Here is a 13,803-nt window from a genome sequence, read left to right as displayed (position 1 = left end):
CCCCACGGTGGGCGCCTGATGATCCTGCCTGTTGACTGGAACGCTGGAAACTGCCTCGTCAAAGGATCGACGTGCGCACCGCTTCTCACCTCCGTTCCTCTTCGGGATCTACCTCAAGAACCTGCAAAGAAACAACACGGCACCGCTACGGCCGATCGCACTCCAACGCTCAAGTCAGTGACGGTATCACCAAATACTAAGAGAACAAGAACCGTGCAAATCCTCTCTCATAGTTAGCTCTATCACTCGCAAGCGTAAAGTGTATAAACTGAACGTGCGTACCTCAGAAAGTTTGTTAAGAACTCTTATATACCTAGTAGCTTTCTCTCTCCTGGCAGTTACAGACTTGGACACGTGGCTCGCATCCAACTGTACATGTGCCATCATCTGGAGGCTCCCTGACTTGGCGCTGCTTCTACTCTCATTTTGGCTAAGTTACGTATGCATGGTACTGCCCAGTGCATAGCGAACTTGGGAGTGCGATCTCTACTGGAACTGGCGAGTTAGGGGCCTTCATACACCTTCCCTGTGGTCTCGCCGGCCGCCTTCATAATCTGCTTCTCCTTCATCTTTGGCGATGTGCTCACTCCAGCGATCTCCTTCATCTGGCGACTTCATCTTTAACCTGGCGATCGCCGATCCTGGTAAGCTGGAACTCGGAACACGCCAATATAACAACTGGCGACTACACGAGCCCCCCGACTTCCTTCCCTCTTGCCAACCTGGCGCCTTGCAACACGCCTATACTGTAGCAGGGTGCCACGTCATCACACCCGACCACCAGGGCAGTACATTATTCTAAACAAGCTAACAAAGGAAGAAAGAAAGCAATCTTTGAGCCTGAAGATTGGGTCTAGGTACAAATGAGGAAAGAAAGGTTCCTTGAACAAAGAAAATCCAAGCTCCAATCTAGAGGAGATGGAATTTTCCAAGTGTTAAAAAAAATTAATGACAATGTTTACAAGATTGATCTTCCAAGTAAGTACAATGTGACTAGCACTTTTAACGTGTCTTATTTGTCACCTTTTAATGCAGCTCATGAAGCTTTGGACTTAACTTCAAGTCTTTCTCAAGAGGGAGGGAATGATGTGGACATTGCAGCATAAGGTGACTAATCTTTTAAAGTCCCAATTGTTGAAAGGGTCACACTTTAAAAAGACTAAGTTGATTACATGCACAACATGCTTGGAGTATTAGAATAAAAAATATTATTATTTTGCTTGGAGTTAGGATTTGAACCTAAAACCAGTTAGAAAGTATCAACTTAACCTCTAGGACAAATGATCCTTTCTTGAAATATAGGTATTGTATTTTTATTTTATTTACTTACAAACGAGACAAGACCTATAACTAAAGTTCTGACTTTTCATAACCAAGTCTTCATTTTCATCCCAAGCAGAGCCATATTAAAAAATTTTACATCCTTAATTCATAGTCCTCCATCTGATTTGAATTGACATAGGAATTCTCATTTGGCCCAAGCTATTTTCCTTCTATCACTTCCCCATCCCCATAAAAAAATTGTCTTTGTAATCTTGTGATTAATTTCCCAACTGTTGTGGAATTTTGAAAAGAGACAGGTAATATAATATAAAGGGACAACAAAGATGACAAATTTATCAAAGAGACTATTCCAGCAAAAGATAGATGTTTTTCTTTCCAGTTGGTAAACTTACTTTTAATTTTGAAGATCATGTCATTCCAAAACACTTTTTTTCCTATGATTATCACCCACAGGAACCCTTGGATATTTAAAAGGCGCTTCCATTTGATTACAATTTAGAATCACAAAGTATCTTAGAATTTCAGTGTTTTGTACACCAATACCTCCATTTTTACTTTTTCTAAAGTTCATCTTCAACCCAAACACAAGTTCAAAACATCTCAGAGTATATTTAATTTTTGTGATGTTCTTCACATTATCCTCATAGAAAAAGATAGTATCATCAACAAATTGTAACATACTAACCTCAACCTGATCCTTTCCCACTTTCATCCTATCATAGAATCCTTTTTGTTGGCCCCTTCAAAGGTAAAACTTACTTCTTTCCCAATGTTCCACAAGACGGGCAAATGCATTGGATTAACCTTTGTTAAATTTACATATATTTTTATGTAATCTTCTTCACCTTATTGATGTCATTAGTACTTTGGTATTTTATAAACTTCACATCATGACTTCTAACAAGTATTTTCTTAATTGAGTCATACAACCTATAGCCAAATTTATTTTGGTCATAACTAATAATAATACATTGTCTTGTGTTCACATCCTTTGAAACATGCACTAATACCTTATAGTTAAAGGTGCACAAGTGATCATAATTGACATCCTTGTTAAACCAGATGTTGTTTGACACCTCACTATTTAAAGCAATTATATAACTAATGGCAATTATATAACTAATGGTGATATCTGAAAAAACAATTACTTTTGAATTTGGAAAATTAAATGATATTTTTGAATTTAGAAGACTAAAAAAGTTTGAAATTTAAGGGACTTAGAATATCAATTTTAAATTTGAAAGACTACAAACCCACTTTTAAATTCGAAGACTACAATAAAATATGATTTAAAATTTAGAGACAAAAAGAATATTTAATTTACAAAATTTAAAATTAAATTTTCCATTATTATTTTGGTGTAATGTGTCATTACTTGGATATTTTAACTATGTAAGTAATGGTATAATGTAGCTAGTAACAAGGAATAAAAACAACATTTTTTTAAATTTGAAAACTAAACCAACAAATTTTAATTTTAAAAGAAAAAATGACAAAATTTAAAGGAGTAGCAATATATGTAAATCTTTATTTTTCATTAACGTCTTTGAATAAAATGAACACTTATTTTGTATAGGGCACAAAAACAACAAATTCAAATACTAATTTATATTTAAAAATTAATTGTGTGAAATTAGGTTGATTCTAAGCACTCATATTACTACCATATTCCAAGGTTTAGGGTTTAGTAAAAGCCCAAAATAAAAATGGAGCTCAATCAGTGCTGTTATAACGCTCCAATCTCAGCTCATTGTACCGTGCATCTCATTACATCCTCAATAGTGTGCTGTGTAGGCAAGAGCAAGTTCACTCAATGGTTCCTAATTTTCTGATTCAAACGTTAAGTCCATCATTCACAAACCACAAAACTACCCAAATTCTATTTGGTTCTCTGCTGCAACACAAACCTAATGCTTTCCTTTTATACTTCAAATACTTCACTTCAAGCACCACTTTTGATTCTGAATCAGATGGAAATCACCACAAAGATGACACCTTTACCGTGTCTTATCTCATTAACTCATGTGGGGTGTCCCCAAATTTGGCCCGGGAACTCTCCAACAGGGTTAATTTGAAGAACCCAGATGGCCCTAATGCTGTTATTGATCTTCTCAGCAGCTATGGGTTCTCCAAATCCCAGCTTGCAAAACTTGTGGAGAATAATCCCAAATTGATTTGTGCAAATGCCGAGAATACCCTTTTGCCGAAACTCAAGTTCTTCCGTTCTATTGGTGTTTCCGACACTGACTTACCGAAGATTGTAATTAGTGGCCGTCATATGTTGTCCAGAAGCCTGGAAAAATGCCTCATTCCGCGTTATGAAATCCTAAGGAGTGTACTTCTTGACGGTGAGAAAGTTGTTAGGTCTTTGAAAAGTGCCCCATTTGGTTTTTTGTTTGGTGACATGAAAAAACACTTGCTTCCAAACATTGAGTTTTTGAGGCAATGTGGTGTGCCTCAAGCTTCCATCTCTTACCTGATGATACATGCTGGGACTCTGGCCTACCGAGAACATTCCAAATTTGTGGAAGTTGTCAACACTGCTAAGGAAATTGGGTTTAATCCTTTGCGAGTAAATTTTATTGTGGCTATGGAAGTGCTTAGTAAGAGGAAGACATGGTGGGAATCAAGGTTTGAGATTTATGAGAGGTGGGGATGGGACCGGGAAATGGCCCTTCGAGTAATTCGGAAGTTTCCCGCTGTAGTAAAGTTGTCAGAGGCGACGTTTACCCAAAAAATGAGTTTCCTTGTGAAGGAGATGGGTTGTCCATCAGAAGCTATTGCTGAATATCCTGTGGTGGTAGGTTACAACTTGGAGAAGAGGATTATCCCTAGATTTTCGGTTATCAAAATCTTGAAATCAAAGGGTCTGCTTGAGAACAGTTTTCCATTTAGTTCTTTTATTTGCATAAATGAAAATACTTTTTTGGAGAAATTTGTTGTCAATTTTCAGAAAGATTTGCCTATAGTGAGAGATGTCTACAGCAGTTTGATCAAACAACAGAGTGTAATATAATCTTGGAAGGATTTTGCAGGTGATTGTTCTAACTTTCAAGTTTTCTATTTCAGTGCTGATTTTTGTAAGCCTTTTTTTTTGTCTCAGTATAGTTCTATTTTTCTTGATGGTGAGGCTTCTGGCCAGATTTATAGCATAATGATTTGGGATCAAGTATACAAATCCATGTAGTGGTGATTTTCATTTCAGTAAATTGGTTTATTTATTTTTGTTGATAGCACACCACATTTAAATGAAAAGTTCTATATTTTGTTGGCTTAGAGTAATTCTATTGAATTTTATCTCGATTGTTTTCCTCTTGTTTTAATGAGAAATTTGTTTAAGCTCAGTAGTCTGTAATGGTGCATTGAGAATTTTTTTATGATGCTTATTTTGCTTAAAATTGTCACTAGTGCATATACTGCTGCTTGAATTCATGGATATATTAAAATTTATGGATATATTGACAAGACCAGAGAGTGGTTAGTTGGATAGTTTGTTAGCTGAATTAGTAGGCTGTTACAATTAGCTTAACTAGGAGAGTTGAGAACTGGGCATTAGAATCTGCATGGGTAAAGAAACACTCCAGAATCTGCTACTTATTCTACCGAAAGTGTGATACATAGTTTTTAAGTTTTTTCTTCTATGTCGTTTTTTTTTTTCTTTGGTCAATGTTTCTATTTTTTTTCTCTATCTTCGTGGTAAGATCTTTCTTCATTGGCGCATCAAAATGTTTTGGTCGCATTTGAGATTTTTAGGATTTTTAAACCCTTTCCAATTTCGTAAACTTTCATTTTTTTTTAGTTTTTTAGGATCTGGACACGTTTTACAGGAGAGGAGCATAATCGATTTCATTTCTGTATTATTTATCTTTTATCTTTGATTAAGTCTTAAAAATTTGTCATGTAATGATCTAGGTTGAGGACATTATGCTCCATGCTTTTCCTAATATGGATAGTTTTCTTAAAGCTTCTTTTGGTAACAGTGCTCTGAAAGGCACTCTTTTCTATTTTGAGTTACACATAGTGAATAGAGAAGTGCAAAACTCCTATATAAATTTGAATTTGAAATTTGAAGTTTTGGAGTCAAGTTTTCAGTATATATAGATATTGAGCATGAGGATTTTTCTATTTCATACCATTTATTTAATTAAAATTAAATTGAATAATCGGAAATTTATTTATATTTCTTCTTACATAGATTTATATTTATTAAAATAAATTATAAATTTATACTGATAAATAAATATGTGAATAATGATATCGTTTATTTAATTTTAATATTAAATATAATTATATATAAATTGTAAAAAATAAAATTACGTACACAGACATATTAGTACATATTAGTACTTGTGTTTCCGTAGTATAATATAAATATATATAACATATTTTTAATAAATTTCTGATTAATATAAATAATATTTTAAAATTTTATCTTTCTTCTATCCAATAAAATAAATTAAGAGAATTTATTTTATCTATTAAAAAAATGTACAATTCTTTTATTGTTCTTTATTTATATTTCTCATTTTTCTTTTTTCCTTTCCATTTTCATCCATGTATAATGAGATTGACAAAATTTTAGAAGAAAATATATTTTTTCGTTTATAATTATAAATAAGAACAAAAGACAATTAATTTTTTTTTAGTTGAAAATATTTGTTAGCTATTATTATAATTAGTAATAGTAAAATTTGTTTAAAAAGTTATTTTTATATATTTAAATATGTTTTTAGTTGTGATAAAAATACGTATTTTAACTTTTATTATTTATATAAAAAATTAATTTTATTTTATCTAGAAAAATTTAAAACTAATGCAAATACTTTCTTTTCCATCAAATGTTTTATAACATATTTTATCATAGGCTGACATGATATTTATAAGAATAGCATTATATATTTATAAAAAAAACTTCATAAACAGTCTTCATATAACCCAAATATAGAATCAGTTAGACTCTTTAACACATGTCATAGTGCATAAAAGAATTTGGATAATCTTTAAACAATCTCAAATTAGACTTTCTAATACCATATCATAATCTATAAAGTGATTAGAAATTTTTAAACAACCCAAGTATATAATCAGTTACACTCTTTATCATATATCACAGTTCTTTGTCATATATCACAGTGTGTAAATAGGTTAAACAGTCTTTAAACAACCACAACTAACACAAATTTTATACATGGTAAAAATATGGACCACAAAATTCTCACCTTCACCTGTTATTTAATAAACTTTAGAGGAGATAAGAACAAACTTTAAATTTTATATTTTTAAATTTTAAATTTCATAACTTTTATGTATAATTTTTATTGAATACCTTATTTTTGAATAAAAAAGAGTGTCATTTTATTTAAAAATAAAAAAAATCAATCTTTATATTAAAAACGTAAGAGAAATAAATGTTTATTTAAAAATTAAAGAAAGTTGGTAACATTTTATTGAGATACAAGAAAAGAAGCGTGTGTTTATATTGAAAGGAGTCTCAATGTCATTTAAATAAGTTCACTTTACCTTAACATTGAATACTTTGAATGATTAAGTATGTAAAAATTCACTAATATTTATTTTAGAGTTATATCAAGATTTTACTTTTTAATATTTTAAAAAATGTTACCTCGTGTAAAAATCACTAAATTATTCTTATAAAATAAAAAGTTTAAAATTTAATACATTTTAATTGATTAATCAAAACAAAACATATTTACAAATGAAGACATTGAATGTGGACTCTCCATGGTAGAAGAGAAAAAAAATATATCTATTTTGGTTTGAAAAGAGAAAGAAATCCAAAATATAAATGAGAGGTCCTAAATTTAATGTTATTAATTTTTAATTAATTTTCAGTATATATTTGAATGAAAAAAGGTAAATATATAGAGAAAATTCTATTTTGATTGGTATTTGATTGCCAAATTAATATTTTTTTTCTTTATTTTTTTATATTCAAACTTTCAATATTACTATTTGAGTTTTTTATTAATGTGGTTTTGTTTGATATATAATATTATTAAGATATACAAGAGTTTGCAAATGAATTAAATCATCCTATATTATTTGTAAGGATCGAGAAATATAGTCTTAGGGTAGAAATAGAAATAGTACAATCAAAATGACACCTGAATATTTTATCATTAAAGTGAAAAAGCTATATAAATAGAAAATTAGTTATTCAGGTTTCATTTTAAAATAACCACCATCTCTCTTGAAATTTCATTTTCCTTTCCTCTCCCTCGCTCATCAGTTTGATGATCAGAGTCTGACATTGGACTCTTGGGAGTGAACTCTACGAGATTGCCCGATCAGAATCTTAGATAGAGTAAGTTCATTATTGGCTCATTTTCCTTTGAGTTAGTTTTGATTTGGTTAGGGTTGTCTTTTAGTTAAGTTTGCATGTGAGGTTTTTATCTTCAGAATTAGTCTCTGTTAGATTAGGGTCATAGTGATAGAGTTAGATTTGTGATAAAGATTTTATGGTGCAGGTTAGGTTATCCTTAAGCTTAAGCTTTTGGTGGGTTGGAGCTCTTAGTGAGCATCTGTTCAAGTACAGGTAAGGGAAGCTAGTTTTATTTATTTTTTTAAATAGAACCCTAGGTTAGAAGATTCTGGATGTGGGGGTGACGTGATCATCAATTTCAATAGTTTTTGCTTGTATGATTGGTTTGAAAAGTAAAATAATATATTGACTGGAATGGTTGATTTTGAATCTTTTATATTGATTTTAAGGTGAATAATTTGTTGAAGGTGTTTGTGATTGAGAATTGAAAGTGTTTCAATGATAATATAAATGAGTTGAACTGTTTTTTTTAATATTTTATTGAATTACTTAAGTGTGATGTTTGATGAGAAGTGGTTGTTTGATTTTAGATGATGATTGATTTAAAGAGCATATATTTGGAATTAATTATGTGTTTAAGTAAAGTTTGAGATGTATTTGGATTGTTTAGAAAGTTTAAATACGATGTGATTGATTGGTGCATTGATATGTTAAATGTGTATGTAATGAGGTTAAAGTGTGATCAAGACATAGTATTTTCAGAAAAGAAAATACCATGTTGAGATTGTTATTAGCGTGTATTGATTTGTGAGTGTCCTGTGAATGAAACAATCATGACTCTACTGATATAATAGAATCACATAGATGAAGTTATTCAGTTGGTGAGAGTCGAAGGAGGTCCATTTGGCTGAGTATGAGGTTTGAAAGAACTAATAAGAGCAGATCAAATGGATTTACCGTGTCATATGAAGATGATCAGATATTGATATAATTATGCGCATGGTTGTGTGGGTTTCACAGCAGTAGTATGACAGGTGCAGGTATCTGGAGGCTAATTTCAATACACGAGTCTTCTGGAAGTAGAGTCAAGTGTCTATGTTTTGTGAGTCAGTAGAAGTCTGACATGAGAAATATGAGTTGTGAATGACACTTGATGATTATGTGAAATGTTTGAGAAATTTTATGAGAATTTATAAATTTTGTGTATCAATTTGAAATTTAAATTATATACAAAATTTTCTTATAGCTCGCTTACCCTGTTATTTATTTGTGATTGTTTCGTTTTCAACTTGATGCTTATTTGTCAGGTAAAAATCTTAACTTAATCGATAAACAATGTATGTTATTTTAATATTTAAGGATAACACTTTTATGACTTGAGTCATTTGCTAGCATGAACAACTAATTTGAAGGCCATAATAATTGTGTGTAGCTTGCTGTTGGAATCATGATTGCTTTGAAGTTTGGAGTGAGTGGTGAAGGCCATTTCAGCAGCGGAGAAGCTACTACTCTCTTATTTTTTATATTACGTTGCAGCATATGCATGGTCATGGGGTCCACTAGGGTGGTTGGTTCCTAGTGAAATATGTTCTCTTGAGGTTCGATATGCAGGTCAAGGCACTAATGTTGCTGTAAACATGTTATTTACCTTTATAATTGCTTAAGTTTTTCTACCCATGCTTTGTCACTTGAAGTTTGGTCTTTTCTTCTTCTTTGCTGGATTTGTGCTCATCATGACCATTTTCGTTGCCTTGTTTCTGCCCGAGACAAGAAATGTTCGAATTGAAGAGATGAATAAAGTTTGGAAGTCACATTGGTTTTGGAGTAAGTTCATTCCGAATGATGCAGTCACCGAAGCACATCCTTGTATGACGACAGCTTGAATTGTCCAAGAATTTTGTTTAATCATACCAACAAAATTTCTATCATTTCTTACATGTAAATTGTAAATTACTTTTTGTAATACACCAAGTTCAACAAATTTTTAATGTAATGTGTATTTATGTTAATTTTGAATATTAAATTACTTGAATTTCGCTTAATTATTAATTTGTATTATTAAATTATTTAAATCAATAACAGGTCCAAAGAGTAAACATAGAATAAAACATTATTATTTGATCAATAGTAAACACGCAAAAAAAAAAATTAAAGATATGTTTGGATATTCCTTTAGTGATACATTAAAGTAAAAATCTTACTTTCCAATTTATAAATAGAGATTTGATGCAAATTTTGAATTGAGTTAGACTTGAAAGGCGAGTTTGATTGAATGAAGTTAAGTTTATAATTTTTAATTCAGAATGATGTTTAGTTTCAAAAAATAGTATTTTGGTGTATTTATATGAGGGACGTGATATTAAGTAGAAGTATAATGAGGATGCTAATAGTAATATTAACGATAATAATGAATATTAAATGTAAAACCTTGACATGAGTGATGAACTTATGAATGTTGGTAACTAGAGGATTTTGTTGGTTCAAAAATGTGTTGATGGCTCTCGCAACCTAGAAACTGAAACTCTCTTCCCCTGTCTTCGCCAAACTCTGATATTCGACAGCACCCAACAACAATCCTCTTTATGATTCTTTTGTTGCCGACACCCTCGTATCCGTCTTCACCCAACAACCCAAAGCCTCCACGCGTGAAGTCTCTTTTACAATGCTCTTTTCCTTGCACAAAATAGGATTAAAAAATATGTCTTAAAGTATTGTTTTACAATTATCAGATGCTTCCTTTCCTGTTTCAAATTATTAAACATATATCTTCATTCCCAAACAGTCTCAGATTTTATTCTTGCTTCTCTTGTAGATATATTGTTTCCAATTTTCTTTAGATTTGTGCATTGATGGTAATTTATTTTGGCACTGCTGTGAGCGATATTGTAGAATATTTTCTTGAATGATATCTTCAAAGTATATTTGTTGTATTCTTAAAGGATTGTGCAGACGAAATTTAGTTGTAGGATTTTGAGAGAACATCCCTACATAAATTTGCATTCAATTTCTTTTCTGAGATATTTACAGATTTAGTTATCTAATTCTTTATTCCAAATTTTGTTTCCTATCTTGATTCAAAAGAAGCAACTTGGGTTAACAATACAAAATTTACAGAAAAAAAAATAATTAAGGCCTAAATAAACCCAATTATATGAATCTTAATTAAAACAATGGATTTCTTTATTATTGCATTCCAATAATTTATGATTAAAGTTAATAAGTGTGAATAAAATTATGTTCATCAATAATACAACTAAAACTGAAAGGCTTGACCGGGAAAGAATAACTGAAACTGAACCGGTTGAGAGGAAAAGAGTGGTAAATCAAAATTTTCCTACAGTTCATTCTACGAATTCTATTATACGACATAGTAGAGAACAGACTCGTGTGAGCAAGGATACGAAAATGATCCATCCCCTAAAATACACGCTCGTAGTTCTTCACAAATGAATGGATCTAAATAGAGGTGACTCCCTCCAATTCGTTTCGATGAACAGAACTCACCCGGATACAGACAGAGCGTAAATGTATTATGCATGTTTTTTTTTTCTTTCTCTTTTACAAATTCAAAAACCCAATTCCACTACATTTTTGTTTTGATTGATTTGCTTGAAATTGACCTTTTATAAAATATTTCAGCTTTGTAATTAAACAAAACATATTTTGTATTACCTACGTTTGTATTAAGAATTTGAAATTAAAACACTTTACAGTACACAAATTAAAATATTGTTTTATAAAAACTTTATCAACACAACACTAATGTATATTATTTTATTAATTAATGTTCTTTGGATTACAAGTAGATTATATTATTAACTATTTGAAAAATTAAACTATCCTTTATAAAACAATGATTATGTATTTTGAGTAAAAATCTAACAATTAGTTCTTATCTCAAATTCTTAAATTATCATATTAGTTGCAACGAAAAGAAACCATACACATAAATTAGGATATTAATAACACAATAGATAATTAAATATTTTTAAAAAATAAAATATTGTTAGAGAAGTTATTTCATTGATATAACGCATTGTCATTTGTTAGATGTTTCTTTTTAGCATATTTTAGATTATAAAACAAGACATTACTTAACATCTCATATGTAGAAAAAGAAAGGAAAGTTAAGACAGAGAGAGATCCACTTAAAATATAAAGTTTGAAAAGATGGCTGGTGGAAGTTTTGTTAGTTCAGAAAATGGAAGGCAATATGAAAGTAAGATCACAATGTATGTGTTGGTGACATGTTTTGTAGCAACCATGGGTGGTCTACTGTTTGGTTATGATCTTGGAATTACAGGAGGAGTCACTTCCATGGAAACATTCTTGATAAAATTCTTTCCTAGTGTTTACAGACAAATGAAAGATGAATCCAACCATGAGAGTCAATATTGCAAATTCAACAACCAGCTCCTTACTTTATTCACCTCTTCTTTATATCTTGCTGCATTAGTAGCTTCTTTCTTTGCTTCCACCACCACAAGAATGATGGGACGCAAGACCTCAATGTTTGCAGGTGGTTTGTTTTTCCTTCTTGGTGCATTGATCAATGGTTTTGCCGTCAATATTCAAATGCTCATCATAGGTCGTTTGTTTCTTGGGTTTGGCGTTGGATATTGTAATCAGGTGAGACTTTGTATCCTAGTCAATGCTTTCAACTTTGGTTATATGAATATGGAGAATTTTTCATGATTTAACTATTTTAACATTCCCTTTGTTTTATTATTTTATTATTATTTTCAATAGTCTGTACCTGTGTATTTATCTGAAATGGCTCCAACATCCATAAGAGGTGCACTTAACATTGGATTTCAAATGATGATCACAATTGGCATCTTGGTTGCAAACCTCATTAACTATGGCACTGCCAAACTAGAATCTGGTTGGAGAATTTCTTTAGGTGCTGGTGCAGTTCCTGCATTTATGTTATGTGTAGGATCTCTTTTCTTAGGTGACACCCCTAACTCCTTAATTGAAAGAGGTAAGACAGAAGCAGCTAAGAAAATGTTGCAGAAGATTCGTGGCATGGATAATGTTGATGAGGAGTTCCAAGCCCTTGTTGATGCGACTGAAGCAGCCAAAGATGTGGAACATCCATGGAAAAACATTACACAACCAAAATATAGACCGCAACTCACTTTTTGCTCTCTTATTCCATTTTTCCAACAATTCACTGGCATCAATGTCATCATGTTTTATGCACCTGTCCTATTTAAAACTTTGGGTTTTGGTAACGATACTTCCCTTATGTCTTCTGTTATCACTGGAGGTGTTAACGTGGTTGCCACTTTTGTTTCCATTTTCTCTGTGGACAAGTTTGGGAGAAGGATATTGTTCCTCGAAGGTGGCATTCAAATGCTTATTTGTCAGGTAAAAATCTTAACTCAATCGATAAACAGTGTATGTTATTTTAATATTTAAAAGATAACACTTTTATGACTTGAGTCATTTTCTAGCATGAACAACTAATTTGAAGGCCATAATAATTGTTTGTAGCTTGCTGTTGGAATCATGATTGCTTTGAAGTTTGGAGTGAGTGGTGAAGGCCATTTCAGCAGCGAAGAAGCTACTACTCTCTTATTTTTTATATGTGCATACGTTGCAGCATATGCATGGTCATGGGGTCCACTAGGGTGGTTGGTTCCTAGTGAAATATGTTCTCTTGAGGTTCGATCTGCAGGTCAAGGCACTAATGTTGCTGTAAACATGTTATTTACCTTTATAATTGCTCAAGTTTTTCTACCCATGCTTTGTCACTTGAAGTTTGGTCTTTTCTTCTTCTTTGCTGGATTTGTGCTCATCATGACCATTTTCGTTGCCTTGTTTCTGCCCGAGACAAGAAATGTTCGAATTGAAGAGATGAATAAAGTTTGGAAGTCACATTGGTTTTGGAGTAAGTTCATTCCGAATGATGCAGTCACCGAAGCACATCCTCGTATGACGACAGCTTGAATTGTCCAAGAATTTTGTTTAATCATACCAACAAAATTTCTATCATTTCTTACATGTAAATTGTAAATTACTTTTTGTAATACACCAAGTTCAACAAATTTTTAATGTACTGTGTATTTATGTTAATTTTGAATATTAAATTACTTGAATTTCGCTCAATTATTAATTTGTATTATTAAATTATTTAAATCAATAACAGGTCCAAAGAGTAAACATAGAATAAAACATTATTATTTGATCAATACTAAACACGCAAAAAAAAAATTAAAGATATGTTTGGA

The 13,803-nt window shown here is 31.5% G+C and overlaps 2 protein-coding genes across 2 annotated transcripts; both read left to right on the top strand.

Moving 5' to 3' along the window:
* Positions 1-2,991: 2,991 nt before the first annotated feature.
* On the top strand, positions 2,992-4,560 carry LOC137831068 (transcription termination factor MTERF6, chloroplastic/mitochondrial-like). Its single transcript, XM_068638582.1, has one exon. It carries the CDS (start codon positions 3,098-3,100, stop codon positions 4,298-4,300), a length of 1,203 nt encoding a protein of 400 aa, XP_068494683.1. The 5' UTR covers positions 2,992-3,097; the 3' UTR covers positions 4,301-4,560.
* A 7,177-nt stretch (positions 4,561-11,737) lies between these two features.
* LOC137833339 (sugar transport protein 10-like) lies at positions 11,738-13,522 on the top strand. Its single transcript, XM_068641694.1, has 3 exons — positions 11,738-12,196; positions 12,317-12,940; positions 13,067-13,522. The coding sequence occupies exons 1-3, from the start codon at positions 11,738-11,740 to the stop codon at positions 13,520-13,522; spliced, it is 1,539 nt and encodes a 512-aa protein (XP_068497795.1).
* The last annotated feature ends 281 nt before the right edge of the window (positions 13,523-13,803 follow it).

This window comes from Phaseolus vulgaris, chromosome 6 (genome assembly GCF_000499845.2).
Source record: "Phaseolus vulgaris cultivar G19833 chromosome 6, P. vulgaris v2.0, whole genome shotgun sequence".
Taxonomy (NCBI): Eukaryota; Viridiplantae; Streptophyta; class Magnoliopsida; order Fabales; family Fabaceae; genus Phaseolus; species Phaseolus vulgaris.
Note: the sequence above shows the minus strand (reverse complement) of the source record. Positions and strands in the feature narration are given on the sequence as shown.